This window comes from Pseudorca crassidens, chromosome 19 (assembly GCF_039906515.1).
Source record: "Pseudorca crassidens isolate mPseCra1 chromosome 19, mPseCra1.hap1, whole genome shotgun sequence".
Classification (NCBI taxonomy): Eukaryota; Metazoa; Chordata; class Mammalia; order Artiodactyla; family Delphinidae; genus Pseudorca; species Pseudorca crassidens.
Genome location: NC_090314.1, coordinates 35807273 through 35823630, shown reverse-complemented (window position 1 = coordinate 35823630; position 16358 = coordinate 35807273). Strand labels below are relative to the sequence as shown.

Sequence of the window (16358 nt, the reverse complement as noted above, 5' to 3'; positions counted from 1 at the left end):
TAAGGGATTTAATAGAAATATAGACGAAGGTAGCAGAGTTTTATACCATTTCTATCACTGGCTTTGACATTCACTCATTCATTCACTTAATACCTACTGAAATTTACTATGAGCAAGGTTCTGTACTAGGTGTCATGATGATGGGGCAATATGCAAGAGTGCATCAGACCTCCATCTGTGGTCTCAGCTTCTGCTGTGAAGTCCCGGCTCTTGGGCTGGTGTATTTGTTATCTATTGCTGCATAATAAATTACCTTGAAACTTCACATCTTAAAACAACAAACATTTCATTATCTCACACAGTTCCTGAGGTTTAGTAATCCAAGAGTGACTTAGCCAGGTGGTTCTGGCTCAGGCTCTCTCATGAGGTTGCAGTCAAGATATTGGCTGGGGCTGCAGTCATCTCAAGGCTAGAGTAGGGCTGAAGACTTGATTTCCAAGTTCACTCACATGGTTGTTGGCAGGACATAGTTCCTAGCTGGCCATTGGCCAGAGGCTTCAGTATTCTTCCAGGTGGCCTTCTCCTTAGAGCTGCATACAACACGGCAGCTTGTTTCTCCAATAGGGAGTTATCCAAGAGATAGAGATAGAGAAAGACAGAGATACCAGAATGGAAGGTGCAGTTTTTTTAATAACCTATTCTCAGAAGTAACTTACCATCATTTCTGCTATATCATTTTGGTCACACAGACCAACTGTGATAGAGTGTGGGAGGGGCCTACACAAGGGTGTGAATACAAAGAGGGAAGGATAATTAAGGGTTATCTTGAAGGCTGGCTACCACAGTCCATCCTCTGGTCTCCAATGATTCATGTCCCTCCCACATGCAAAATACACTCATTTCCTCCCAAAGTCACCAAAAGTCTCATCTCATTATAGCGTTAGCTTGAAGTCCAACATCTCATCCTCTAAATCAGGTCCAGGTACATCTGAGGCTCCTTGGGTGTAGTTCCTTAAGTACAGCCCCTTGAGTATAGTTCCTCTCCCCCTGTGAAACTAAAACAACAACTTATGTGCCCCTCCATACACCCAACACATCATGGTGAGACAGGTGTAACAGGGTAACTGTTCAAAAAGAGGGAAAATGGCGGGCACAAAGGAGTCACTGGTCTATTATAATTCTGAAAACCAGCTGAACAAATGTTGAACATTCCTTGATTAAGTCTCAAATCCTGGGAATAATTCTCCCTGGCTCTCAGCTCCATGTTCTGGAGTTTTGGATCTGACCCCTGAGTCATCCTCCCTTTCTCCCTTTTTTTTTTTTTTTTTTTTATGAAAGATAGTCCATGTTTACCACTGAGAACTTTTCTCAGCCTACTTCTTGCCAGTGGAACTTTGAGGATCCAAAGACCTCTTTTCGTTTTGTACTATCTCTATCCCTTTTGGTCCAAGATGGCAACGTTTCTTCATACATATTTATTTTTTAAATGTTATGAGCCTTCCATGAATGTTATTGGGGTCCACTCCATTAGATGAAAGCCACACCTACAAATATCTTTCAGATAAGCTCTTCTCTACCTTGGCTTCTGGTGAGATAACTGATGGACAATGCCCTTAAGCTTCCTAGGTGCTTTATCATTTTATTGAGAGACTGTGTGACACATACCTTTAATCTCTTTAGAGGACTTTTTGTCTGGCCAAATAGTATTCTGATGCACAACCTTAAATCTTTCTGAGACTGTAACAAAAGATTTTACAATCACTCCCTTGGCTTCATCTTAGGACCATGTTTTACTAGCAGTGCCCTGGATTTGTAGCTCAAAAGCTACATCTTAATTTTAGCATTGTTTGCCATTCAGAGAAGGTGAGAATTTTCAAAACCATCAAATTCTGTCTCCTTTTTGTTTAAACTGTTAACAGTTCTTCCTTTAGTTTACCTCTCTCCTCTCACATTTTACTAAAAGCAACAAGAAGAAACCTTTGCTTGGAAATCTCCCTAGCTAGATCACCCAATTCATTAGACACATTTTCTACCTTTTGGTTACTGCAGGGAACAGTGTTACTGAACTTTCTGCCACTATATAATAAGGATTGCCTTTCCTCCAGTTTCCAATTACATTACCTCATTTTTCTGCAAGCCTTCACCTGTAGCCATATAAAAGAGTGGGATACTTCTATTAACAGTTTCTTCAAGGTACTTTAGGCTTTCACTAACACTCTCCCCAAAGTCTGTTGTCCAGTTCCAAGGTTACTTATGCATCTTAGGATTTTGTTATGGCTGAATCTCACTTCCAGGTAGCAACATCTATATTAGATATCTATTTCTGTGTAACATATTATTCTGAAACTTAGCAGTTTAAAGCAACAACTATTTATTATCTCTTACAGTTTCTGAGGCTACCAGATCTGCTTCTAAGGTGGCTCACTCACATGGATGGCAAGTTGGTGCTGGCTGTTGGCAGGAGACCTCAGAATCTTTTCACATAGGTCTGTCTTCAGGGGTCCTTGCATCCATGGTAGGTGGCTTTTCCTAGAGCAAGGGATCTAAGGTGCCAAGGCAGAAGTTGCAATGTCTTTTATTATCTAGCCTCAGAAATCCTACACTTTCACTTCTACAGTAATCTATTTGTCACACAAATCAGCTCTGATTCAATGTACGAGGGGAATACCAATACATGAGGATTGTTCTAGGTTATCCTGAAGGCTGGCTACCATAGCATGTTTTCTACCTTTCTAGGTTCCTTTGTTAATACTCTTTCCCTCAACAAAGCTACTTTCAAAATAGATATATCTTGGGCAGCCAAATCATGTATGCCATATTGAAAAACATCATATTACCTGGTCAAATTTTAAAGAATTTCAGCACAAATTAAGCCAGCCTTCTGAATTTCTATCTTTTTTAAAAAAAAAAAAAAGTCCCTATTGCACAAGTTAAGCAAGTCAGGAACCTCTTAAGAATGAAGATTGATCCAAAGGCTGAAGAGTCATCATTGATGAGGAAATGTATTATCGTGATACCAGTTTCATTTCTCTGCTCACCATAAACAAATTCATCTGTCTTTTTCTGGGACAGGTATGTGTAATATGTGACATGCTTGATTTTAGAAGGCTTCTTTTTAAAAAACATGAAAACTATGTAAATAATCAGTAATTTCTTTTTCTTTAATAAGCCCATTGCATTCATTCAAAACCTTTATCTTTCAATGTGGGATAAGTTACTAAATTATATGTCCAGAATAGATGTTACATTTCAATTAATAAAAGGACTTATATTCTTCTCATAGGAACCACCTCACCCTTTATGTAGTTCTCCCCTATGAGACCCTTCCAAAGGTAAACTACTGTCCTTTCCTTCAGTGATTTGCCAAACAGAGGCAGTGTGGTGTATGAAAAGCATAAGCTTTGGTATTAAAGCTCTATATTCTGATTCTGCTAGCTGTGTGACCTTGGGCAAGTTACCTAACTTCTCCAAACCTCTGTTTACCAATATGTAAAATGGGGGTAATAACACCAAACTGTCATAAGAATTAGATGATATAATGTAGTAATAATGCTTAGCACAATGCCAATTAGAGTAAGGGCTCAATGAATGATAGTTATTATTAACAATTTGGGCAAGAAATGCTACCCATGAGAAGTTTCTTCTACTCTTCAGTTCTTACCTACTCCTAGTTCTACACAGCATCCATGGTTAGTGATTTTCAAATGTTGAAATGGAAGGAACTACAAAAATAACAATGATTAAAAAGCTCAATTTATGAGTGTGTTGCTCTTTAAAGTTTTATCTGGATGCAAAGCAGTCCATTCAATACCTAATTCAAATATGAACTAGAAAAAATTTTTTAAATCTGCTTTTTCTTATAGTAATGAATTTCAAGAAATATAAGATACTGAAACACCACAAAATGATCATTAGATTACCACTCTGGGCTTAATTTTCCCAAAGACATAAATTTTGAGACATTTTGAGAAGTATTGAATGAACTTTGGAGGTATTCACCTTTGTTTAAGACTCTTTCCCTCTGTTTTTCAGATGGAAGGCGGAAAAGAATAATACTTCCCAAAGCACTTTTTATATATTCAAATGAATAGCCATGATCAAAGAGATGAATTACAAAGAATGATCAGGAACATAAATATGTACATATTTTGAATCAGTAGTAAGTGGGTTTCGCAGTTTTCAATGCAAAATAATTTCATACTTCATATTATTTATACCTTGACCTATTTGCATACTTTAAAAAACTTAAATACAAATGGCACTTAGAAAACACACAAAATGAGCAGGCCCGGTTTTAGAAAAGAAAATATGAGTAAACCAGATTAAGAATATATGATTTTTTCAAACTTAATTTACAAAGCAGCAGCAGATATTATTTTATTATTGAAAACATTTAACACAAAGTATTAGTGTAGGCTAGTTTTCTTTCTTATGCAACTCAAAATGATGGTTTATAAAGGACCATAGCCTATACGGATATGATGGAATGCCATGTAGCTACCAAAAATGACAAGAACCTAGCTTAATGTCCATACGTGGAAATGTGTACATAGAGTAATATAAATAGAAGAGACACAAAATAGCATGTATACTGATTAAACCATGTAGAAATATATGTATAATGTATATATGTAAATATACGTATAATGCAGTGTAGTGGAAAGAAAGAGAGAATAGAAGAGCTGAGTTCTAGTTGTGACAGGGCCTTCCCTTGGCTGGGTATCCATATCTGAGCAATTTATCTGCTTGTTCTCAGTTTCCTCACCTATGAAATGAAGGAGTTGATCTCGACTGATTTCAAGGCCATTCTCAGTGCTAACGTTTAGTGATTTCATAGTTCAAAGGTTTGGAGTGACATAAATATAGTTTACTGTTTACTACCTTCTTTCCTGTAAAGTTGTTCAGGTTAATAATAATATTAAAAGGATACCACATGTCTTTAGTAAGACCTAGGAGAGAAATAATATTCATCAATAAATAAGATTCAGTGATAGATAAATGTACTATTTTCTTTAAACTTTGTTTAAAAAAACAAAAAGGCAATAGGAAGTCACTGAAGGTTTTGGAGTAGAAAAGTGGCATGATAAAGATGCATTTTAGGGTGCTCACCACGCACCAGCACCAGGTGCTATCACTTACACCCAAACCAGGGCTCTGACTGTCACAGCCAAGAGAGCGCAGGCTGCTGGGGAGCTGGTTTTTGCAGAATGTTGAGTAGACTTCCCTTTGCTGTACATCTCTAGGAATAAACCTACAAAGGAGGCAAAAGACCTGTACTCAGAAAACTATAAGATACTGATGAAAGAAATCAAAGATAACACAAATAGATGGAGAGATATACCATGTTCTTGGATTGAAAGAATGAATATTGTGAAAATGATTATACTACCCAAAGCAATCTACAGATTCAGTGCAATCCTTATATAAAATTACCAATGTCATTTTTCACAGAATTAGAACAAAAAAATTTACAACTTGTATAGAAACACAAAAGACCCCAAACACCCAAAGCAATCTTGAGAAAGAAAAATGCAGTTGGAGGAATCAGGCTCTGTAACTTCAGACTATACTACAAAGCTACAATAATCAAGACAGTATGGTACTGGCACAAAAACAGAAATATATATATCAATGGAACAGGATAGAAAGCCCAGAGATAAAGCCATGCACCTATGGTCACCTAATCTATGACAAAGGGGGCAGGAATATACAATGGAGAAAAGACAGCCTCTCCAATAAGTGGTGCTGGGAAAACTGGACAGCTACATGTAAAAGAATGAAATTAGAACACTCCCTAACACCATACACAAAAATAAACTCAAAATGGATTAAAGACCCACTGCTGGCACAGTGGTTGAGAATCCGCCTGCTAATGCAGGGGACACGAGTTTGATCCCTGGTCTGGGAAGATCCCACATGCCGCGTGTGTCACAACTACTGAGCCTGTGCTCTAGAGCCTGTGAGCCACAACTACTGAGCCCACGTGCCGCAACTACTGAAGCCCGCACGCCTAGAGCCCGTGCTCCACAACTAGACAAGCCACCGCAATAAGCCTGCGCACTGCAATGAAGAGTAGCCCCTGCTCGCCGCAACTAGAGAAAGCCCGCACACAGCAAGGAAGACTCAACGCAGCCAAAAATAAATAAATAAACAAACAAATAAATAAATAAAATCTATTTTAAAAAGTTGCATTTTAAATCAGGTAATGGTGTGCATCATGCCTGAAAACAAAGGGAGAATGTATGCAGAATGACCCATATTGGCGATTGACAACATGCTAGGCATGAGGTAGTGAGGGCTTGAACTTGGGAGGAAGCAGTCATTTATTCATTTATTTGGTTGGCACTTATGGACCCTTACCGTGCTAAATTCAGAAGGAACAAATATACTATGAGTACACAATTATTCTCCATCCCCTTTCCCAATTTAATTATCTTCATAGAATTTATCATTACCTGAAATTCCACTTACATATTTGTTTGTTTATGTATTATTTTATTTTCTGTCTCACCCTCCAGAAAAGAAGTTCCGTGAGGGCAGACAGACCATATGTATAAATACTCAACAAATACTTGCTGAATTAAAGAATAAATGAAAATTATACTGAACTTTATAGACAAAGTCAAATATCTTTTCTGATACAGTTCTACAGCTTTGTAGCTTCAGGCTAATTTAGTACCAAAAGCCCCTACAAGACCCTCCTGCTGTGTTTATGATAAAATTAAATTATTGCTATGACTGCCCTCCTTTCAGCCTACTACTAAAGTATTTCCCCATAAATTTTGCTCCCTTTCTGTTCAGAAATTCTTCTTTCTCTGGCAGAAATGAAGCTAGGAGAGAGATGATTATCTATGCTTTACTCTCAGCACTTCTTTCTGAATTACTTGTATCTAGATTTTTGTTTATTAATTTAATAGAGTGGTTAAATATTCATTAGCTTTTTCCTTGCAACTTCAGTTCACAAATTTAGTTGAATGTAAATAATACCAAACACTTTCTCTCTCAAAGCTGTTGGGAAAAGGGACAGAGGTGAGGGTCAGAGGTGAGGGGTTGGGGGTGGTGAGGTTGGAGGAGGGCTCAGAAGGTCAACAATTAGCAATGGTTTTACTACCATCTCTCTGTGGTTTTTACAACTCCCCTCTCTCTTCAGCTTTAGCTGCTCACCTCAGTCATGGGGCTCTAGCACCCCCCTCTCTGAGCAACACTTGAATCTGCTTCCCTTAAAAATAATAGCACTTCACATTTGTAGAGTGCTTGTAAGTCTACAAAATGCTTTTTACCTCTATGATCTTACTTACATCTTATTTAATCTCTTTGTTCTCAAACAGATTATTAGTTTTTGTTTTGTTTTTCTCAGAGAACTAAGAGGAAAGCTTGAGTAATAGATGTGGGAAAAGGAAGTTTCTAGATAGTGAGTTATAAACTGACTAAATGCTAACCCTGTAATCATGATGAGACCAAAGCTGTTTTGATTGGCTCAAGTTCCTCACTCTGGACAGAGTTGATTTATTACCTTCCAAGGGCTGTTTTTTCCTTTGTCCTCCACTGTCTGGATCATCCATAATTGGTTGTGTTGGAAGGTTGATACTGCTCCAAAGGGAATGTGGGTCCCACTTGTCTCTCAGTCTAGTCCGTACCTGGCTCTGTCTTCCTTGCAAGCTGGAAACTGGCAGCTCCTCATCTCATTCCCCTCCCAGGTAATCTCTCTATTAGCTTACCCTTATCACCTGTTAGGGGCCTATTGCTGACTAAGAAATAAATGGTTCTTCCTTTTGTTCTGATATCTATCCTCTAGATTCTTTTCTCCAATTCACCTGATCTCAGACTATTTCTATTTTTTCTTGTTGTTGTTGTTTTTCTGATACTTCCTGCCACTGCACTTGTTGATTCTCTTTTCATCTTGCATGTGGGCAGCTGATAACCTGTTCTGTCCCCATTATCTCAGGTTAACAATTCCACCCGCTTTCTTGGGTATTAATCACTCACGTGCCCTGGGAAACTGGGACGTCCCAAAGTCATCTCATTACGTTTTTACCAAGGCCAGCCCAATACCTTAGGGACCCTGGTAATAATAAAATAATAATTACCATTATTGAGTTCTTACTGACACAGAGTGCCAGGCGATTTACACAGGTGATTTTACTTAATCCTCTACACAGCCCTTCGAGGTCAAATTTGAGAGGGTGGGTCAACAGAGGCTTTCTTTGAATGATTTAAATTAAACCACATACAAAAGATAGTGACTGGATATGTGGGGGTTATATGACCAGTCCTATACACCGAGACCCCCAACTCTCAGGAAACTCTTTATGGAGATCGTACCATATGCAGAACAAAACTTATCCTGAGTCAGAAGAGAGGTAAATCCTGGTGTACATTTACTGAATCTAGAGACTGCAAATGAAACCGATACTAATACTTCTTATGGAAGTCAATTACATCAGTGACCCCCAGTCAACTACACTTGATGGCATTCATATCCTTATGTAGCCCCTCCCCTTGAATCAGGGCTGGATGTGTGACTTACTTTAAGGAATAGAAATGGCAGAAGTGACACTGTGTCTGTTCCAAGCCTATGCTTTAAGAATGTCTGGTAGCTTCTACTGCTCTGCTTGCAGGAGCCCCAAGCACCATTTGATAAGTCCATGTGGAGAGGGAGAAACCCTGGGTCTTCACGGTGAGAAAGTGAGTTCTTGCCTTGCCAACATCCATCCCAGTTGGGTCTGGCCTTCTGGACATCCCTGACAAGGTGTCAGACCTGGAAGTGAAGCCATCCTGGAGATTCCAGCCCCAGCTGCCATCTGACTACAGCCATGTTAAGACACCCAGATGAGACCAGCAGAGCACCAACCAGTCAACCCACACAATCATGAGAAATTAATAACAACAACGACAAAAGACTGTTGTTGTTTGTTTGTTTTGGCCGCGCCGCACAGCTTGCGTGATCTTGATTCCCAACAAGACTGTGGTTGGGAATTCCCTGGTGGTCCAGTGGTTAGGACTCTGTGTGCTCTTACTACTGAGGGCCTGGGTTCAATCCCTGGTCGGCGAACTAAGATCCCACAAGCCGTGTGGCCAAAAACAAACAAACAAAAACCCAACACTGTTGTTTTAAGCCATTACATTTTTGAGTGGTTTATTAAGCAGTAATAAATAACCAAAACAGTACTAATATTAATAATGTTAAAGGTTATGGTTGGTTTGGAGTCCCATTAATTAATATTAGATCAAGAGGCTTAAGAATACCAGAATTCGAAAAGAATCTAAAAGAGAGTGGATATATGTTTTCGTATAACAGATTCACTTTGCTGTACACCTGAAACTAACACAACATTGTAAATAAATTATACCCTAGTAAAAATTAAAGAAAAAAAAGAATACCAGAATCCCATCTTAGACCACAACCATCCCCCACCTTCCAGGTCTGGAGAGAGAACTACACACAGGAGACAGTGGCAGAAGAAAAATAACACCTGAATTTTAGCTAGGCTCACACTTTCTGATAAGGTGGTCTGAGGTCACATACCTAGAACTGGAGGCTTACAGGGCCCTTTTTCAGGGGCCAAATTAAAAATATCTAACCACTAGGACAGCTAGGACGCTGCCTAATCAAAATGGACACTGGCTGAACCAGGCCACACCTTCACAGTGTAACTACAACCTAGCTGTTCCCTCTCTCTAAGCCTGAGCGCATGCCTGGGTTGGATTGTCACTCGGTCCCACGGGGACAAAGGGAGAAAAACCCGGAGCGATCCTTCTCTTGCGTATGATCCAACACATCATGCATGACCCTATCTGCTGGGGAAAATGGCCTGGTCAGTGTCTTGGAATCTGACCAGCCAGACTAGTCACTCCTCTCGTGGAGGTAGGGGAACACCACGGGTGACCCCTTACATATTATCTCATTTAATCCTCACAGTAACTCTGAAAGGTAGATATTTTTCTTGCCATATTACCCATGAGAAAGTTAAATATTAGAGAGGTTGAGTAATTTGTTTGAGGTCAAACAATTAGTATTAGGAATGACATGGGTGGGCTGGGGGAGGTCAGTAAGAAGAGGTGAGTTTTGAGTATGGCGCAATGTGAAATCACTCACATTGTCATCTCAGTTTCTTGTTCAAGTGAAATGAACATCCTGTACCGTTAAAGACACCCAAGGAAACAGGGCCCAAAGTCACCCTTTTTTGTGGCTTAATTATGGAACAGGTGGGAGGAAGGCATCTCTCTCTACTTCAGCAGAGAAGTGGCTGCACACCGGCTGTGGTTAATGATATGAGTCAGTGAATAGCCACTCAGAAATGCATGTGAGATTTTGTCTCCCCCCATATCCTGGAGAGATTCAGAAGGGACCTGTGGTTCCAATGACCTTCTTGTGGAGGCTGCTCCTGTCCATGTTATCCAATTGTAGTGTCAAACTAGAGTGGTCTGGAGAGATGTGTGTTACACAAACATTACATCTCTGACAGAAAACTCTATATTTGTTCCACCCCCACATTCTCCATTCAAGTTCCCAGAAGTTTGCAATTATCCTCAAAAGACGTTTCCAAACAAGGCTTACTCAGCTTTGGTTTTCAGTAGGATGAGATTATTTTGTTTTGATTTTTTTTTCCCCATTTCTTTTAACTTGGTTGACCATTCTAGGCTGGTGTATAAAAGCTGGTCATGAACCACACACCCATTCCCATTCACCTTTCACCTGCTTGTTCTTTCTCTCCTCATCCTGGATTCTTGGCCCTACATGCCAGTTTGATGTCGGCATCTCCCTCTTTCTTTGTGTCAATCCCATTTCTTTCTTCGCGGGACTCCACTTTCTCCTCTAGGCCACATGGACTTTGACCTCTTGCCCAGTTTTCAGTTGTTCTAACTCCTCTGGCTTGGTATCCTATATTGACTTAGCTGACATTCTTTCATACTAAGCCCTGGTATTGTGGAATTCCACCTGCCAACTGCAGCTGGGTGGCATCTATTTTCCAAGCCCTTTGCCTTGGAAAGAAAACTACCTGACAAAAACAATGGCAGAGGAGAGGGAAGAGTTGCTTTTAACTCGCACTTGCTGGCACTGCCAGCCAAATTTCTGCTTGCCGCTGCACCCCTTTCCTGCTGGATCCAAGAGATTTAGGAAGGATAAAAAAATATCCTTGGTTACAACAACTTTGGAAAACTGTTTCGCAGTATCTGCTAAAATCGAACACGTGTGTATACTTTTACCAAACAATTCTACTCCTAGATATATATACCCAACAGAAATGCATACATATGTTCACCAAAAGATATGTACAAGAATGCTCATAGCAGGATTATTCATAATAGCTAAAAACTGGAAACAATCCAAATGTCCAACAGCAGTAGAATGAATAAAGAGTTCATTCAATATATATTCATATAATATTCTATATAACAAAGAAAAAGAACAGACTACTGCTATGCCCAACAATGTGGATGACTCTTACAGATACAATGTTGACCCAAAAAAGCCACAAACAAAAGAATACATGATATATATTCCATTTATGTGAACTTCTAAAACAGAAGAAACTGATCGATGTTGTTAGAAGTCAGAAAAGTGGTTACCATATGGGGAGTGGTAATCAGGTGGGGATATGAGAGGACTGGATGCTGATAATGTTTTGTTTCTTAATCTGTGTACTGATTAAACTAGTGTGTCCATTTTGCAAAAATTCATCCAGCTGTACACTTAAGATTCATGTATTTTCCTATAGATGGTATATGTGAATAAAGTGAACGACAGAAAGAAAAATTTCCTTGCCTTGTCTTGAAAATGTCATTATAAAGGACACTCAAGGTTACTGGCTCAGTAAATGGGTTTTCTGGTATTCTTATTTGTCATTCTGGAAAACCTAGCAATTCCTATTAACCTAAAAAGCCTATAGATTCCTCTGCTGTAATGGAAACATTCCCCCCAACCTCCAAGTGAACATCATAATATTTAGCAGGACATGGTCAGTGGTATGACACACAGCCAACACTCTACAGGTTCCCAGGTGGAATGGGAGGAACAACACTAGCTTTAAGAAGGATTCAGGGGGGTGTTCTGGGATGAGTTAACCAGGTTGGCTGGATAAGACAGCCTGCAGGCTGCAGAGCATGGGGCCATAGCAAATCTGGACACGGTCAAGGGTTGAAGCTGGAATAGAGGACCAAGAAGATTATCTTAGATTATCTTATCTTAGTGAATTATCTGACCTAGCCAAAGAAACAGGCAGAGCAGCAGAGGGTAGGTACAGGAAGACGGGATAGAAATGGAGACCATCAGGACAGAGAAAGTGGATTTGGTAGAAAATGGAGCATGGGAGTGAGCAGCCGCAGGCTGGCCATAGAGCCTTTACAGTCCTAGCGGATTGGGAAAGAACTGTGAAAGGGCTGAGCTGTTTTAGACAAAAATGCTGTACTCTTTCCACTGTTCTACCCAGCCTCCCTTTCTGGGCTCTTTGTGTGGGTGACATTCCTCACTCACTTCCTACCTCCAAACTCTCCTTCTAGCTTCTAGGATTTTGGTTCCTTGAACATTTCTCAGCTCTGCTGGCTTCTATGATTTGGGCATCTCTCACTGCCTTGGGTGAGAAATTCCACACATTAGCCAACAACCTCCTGACCCCTCCCAGGTCAACCATACTCCTCTCCTTCAGTCACCATCACCCTAATAGGGGGTGCAGGAGATCCTTGATAGAAGGAACCAAACAAGCCTATTGTCTCAGAACTCAAAATCATTTTTTGCTGCTGGAGCCACCATATACTGTCTCTTATTCTGTCCCTGTTCTAGTTTGGTCCCTTTCAGACTGTGTTATTGTACTTGGCAAATCCATGCAAGTTGACGTGGGAGTCTTATAACAAAGTCCACTAATGTCTGTTTCCATGCTGGGAATTCCTCTAGGCTATAGTCCTTTCTGTCCCCTTTGCTTCTACTTATTCATTGCCTCCCCTTGTTTTCCTACCCATATTGGCTCCGTACCTTGGCACCACTCTAGGACAGTGAGGGGACCAGGCACCGTATCCTGGTCCCTCTAGGATGCTACCCTACTTGGCCACCTTTGTTCCATTTTATCCTATCAGGAGAGGGTAATCAAAATTCCCTTTGTTTCTATGGTAGTTTTTGCTGCTTACCTGGCTATTTGATATTCTCTTTCCTAAAATGTTGCAAACTAGGATCTGAACCAACAGCAGCAATAATGGGTAGTGGAAATCTGCATTTTGGAAACTGGTAAAATGGGGTGGAATTCCTGAATCTGTCTATCACCTGCTAGTGAGGAGACTTTGGACATGTTACCTGACCTTTTTAAGCCCCAGTTTCATCATTTGTAAAACAGTGATCTAGTCTTGGAGAGTTGTTGGGAAGATTAAGGAATATTATGTGAGACTTATGTGAACTACTTACTAAATGCTTGTTATTATTATTGGAAGATTTGTTATGAGAACAGTTATTATCCACCTTCCCAGTTACTGAATAGTGTTAAGAAGTTCAGCTGATCTGAAAAATAAAATGCATTTGCTGCAAAGCACACAAATGAATCCCTCTCTATGAGCATCTACCAAGAGAAGAATACACAACAAGCTCTGCAAAGAAGCACATTCTGAGGTGCAGAAGAATGCAATTCAAGGATAAAAATTAAGCACCAAAATCACATTATGCATTAAAAAACACAAATAGTAAGAAAATGATAGAATCAAGAAAAAGTCACAGTCCTAAGACATTGCTGATCTCAATAAATGGCTGTTGACTGTGGAAGGGCCTAAGGGAAGTTGGCTCCAAAGTACTCTATGCTCAGTCTACCTGTATAGAATTCTAGAGAGAAATAGTGTTCAGGTTGAATGTGGCAGCAGGCTGAGGGTATGAGAGAACAAGGCAGCAACAAGAAATGCAAGGGTGGGCTTCCCTGGTGGCGCAGTGGTTGAGAGTCCACCTGCCGATGCAGGGGACGTGGGTTCGTGCCCTGGTCCGGGAAGATCCCACATGCGGCGGAGCAGCTGGGCCCGTGAGCCATGGCCGCTGAGCCTGCGCGTCCGGAGACTGTGCTCTGCAACGGGAGAGGCCACAACAGTGTGAGGCCCGCGTACTGCAAAAAAAAAAAAAAAAAAAAAAAAAGAAATGCAAAGGTTTGAGCAGCAATAAGACACAGGCCAATTAATCGACAGAAATCAAGAGTGAGTAAATAAATATCAGAGGGCAGAGCAAGATAGGATGACCAAAGTACATGCAAACAATTTGCAGGGAGGAGAGCTGTTGATCAGTCAAACAGCTGGCGTCAGAGAGGGTCACAGGAAATGTGGAAGAGGCAGAGTTGAAGGGAGAACATACAGTACCCAGATCCAGCAGAGAAGGACTCTCAATACAGAAGCAACGCGCTCTCTTAGCCTCAGCAGCCATTATAGTCCTCTCACCCTGGTGAGAATGCATCTGTAGTGAGCCTGGTCTGTACTCTTACTGGTGATAAGTCACTGTATGATTAGGAGTGGGGGTGAGACTTGACAAAGTTCTCTGGAAAAGTATTTCAGTGCTGTCTTCACTGACTTCTTGGAGGCAGGTTTATCTGAGTGTCATTGATGGAAAGAAACTCGATTGAATCATGAATCTGATCAGTAAATCCCCATGGGCAGTCCTCAGGTCCACAGCGTTCCTGGTTAATAAAATGGCGGGATTATCCACAGTGTCTTTCTAAGGAAAATATTTAATGTGTCTAGTAGTTTTTCTGGTTTTACACCTCAGTGGAGAAATAGAGAGTATTGCCCTAGAAATATGTTTTCCTTTCAGATGTGCAATGCCAAGTACATCTTTAAAGAGTCCAAAAATGTCAATCTTAAAGCCCCTGAAGGAATCTTTTGTCTGGTGGTGTATCAATTTTTATATAGATGAGCTAAGTTCCACAGAAAATTTGGGAGGCCAAGTGACATAGTGAAAGTGCATGGGTTTTAGTGTCTGACTAATCTAGTTTGAATTTCAGCTTTACCACTTAACAGCTATGTGACTTTGCACAAATTATTTAACCACTCTGAGTCTCAGTTTCCCCAACTATAAAATGGAGATAATAAAACATAAAAGAATTTGTAACTACAGTGTGTAACTGCAGAATAATTGCTCCTCAAAAATGTCCATGTCCTAATCCCTGTAACCTGCAAGTATGTTGAATATGTTACCTTACTTGGCAAATGGATTTTGCAGATGTGATTAAGGTTAACACCTTGAGAAGGGAAGATTATTCTGGACTATCTAGGTGGGCCCAAGATAATCACATGAGTCCTTAAAAGCAGCAAACCTTTTCCAGGTGAGGTCAGTCAGAGGGAGATGTGACTCTGGAGGGTCAGAGAGATATGATGGAAAGAGGACTTGACTCACCATTACTGGCTTTGAAAATGGAAGAAGGGTACCATGAGCCAAGGAATGCAGGCATCCTGTAGAAGCTGGAAAAGCCTAGGAAGCAGATTTTTCCCTAGAGCCTCCAGAAAGGAATGAAGCCCTGATGATATCTTGATTTTAGTCCAGTGGGGCCCATGTTGAACTTCAAAACTTCAGAGCTGTAAGATAATAAGTTTCTGTTGTTTAAGCCACTAAAGGTGTGGTAATTTGTTCTAGCAGCAATAGAAACCAATATATACAGGCACCAAAAATGGCTCAGGGACCATGGGGATAATTGATGGCATGGCTGTCTAATTAACCAATTGATGACTCATAATAATCAAGCAGTAATTATTGATGATATGATGAAAATGGTCTTCATAACTCATAAATATTATTCCAAAATAATACTTATTTTTTTCCTTCTAATCTTCCATTTTAAAATGCAGATGTGGCCAAGCAAATCTGGCTACCCTAGCTCAAGAATGATAAGAGAGTTTTCTTAAAATGTGGAGTAAAAAAATAAGATATGGATGGCAGGAGTTGTAGACTGAGCCTCAGCTCCACTCTGAATTCAAGCATGTCAGGACACTTCCATATGGGCTGGCCACAGAAAGGGATAATGTGCTTCAAATAATTGGATTCCTTGGAGCTCATGTACTATCCTCAGGCTGCCCAAAGCTGAGACCCCCCCCAACAAATGGCAATTCACTCAAGTTACCTTTACTGAATGGTTTATTATAAAGATGCATATTTATGGAAACCCAGGGAAGGATGAGCAATCAGGGTAAGGAAGAACAGGATAGGAGAGTGGCTATGGATTCCAGGCAGTTCCAAGACCTCAGCCACAGATTTTGTGAATCTTTACTTTTAAGTGACTCAGCTACTCCCTGTGTGTCGCCACACTCTCCACTCACTACCTCCTGGCTTTCTTACCATCTACTCTGTGTCTTTTCTGCATAATAGGCTCTGCTTACTCATAACTTAGGTTACTCATAACTTGACTTAGTCAAAGCTTTGACTCATTCAAGTTTCCTCCTGACTTCCCCAACTTCTCTTTTTTTTTTTT

The 16358-nt window shown here is 40.3% G+C and overlaps 1 protein-coding gene across 4 annotated transcripts in view; it reads right to left on the bottom strand.

The window, feature by feature from the left end:
• Positions 1-1414: 1414 nt before the first annotated feature.
• The window catches only part of LOC137211849 (uncharacterized), a 128104-nt gene continuing 113160 nt past the window's right edge, over positions 1415-16358 (bottom strand). The window contains exons 3-4 of one of the 4 annotated variants that reach the window (XR_010937239.1): positions 15290-15468; positions 1415-5191 (exon numbers count right to left, since the gene is read on the bottom strand). Coding sequence is in view for 2 of the 4 variants with exons in the window: in XM_067714554.1 (XP_067570655.1) it covers positions 4756-5191 (436 nt within the window). In the remaining 2 variants the exon portion in view is untranslated. Of the gene's footprint in view, positions 5192-9930; positions 14574-15289; positions 15469-16358 lie in introns of those variants that run through there. The other 3 variants (XM_067714555.1, XR_010937237.1, XM_067714554.1) reach the window with 3 other exon arrangements.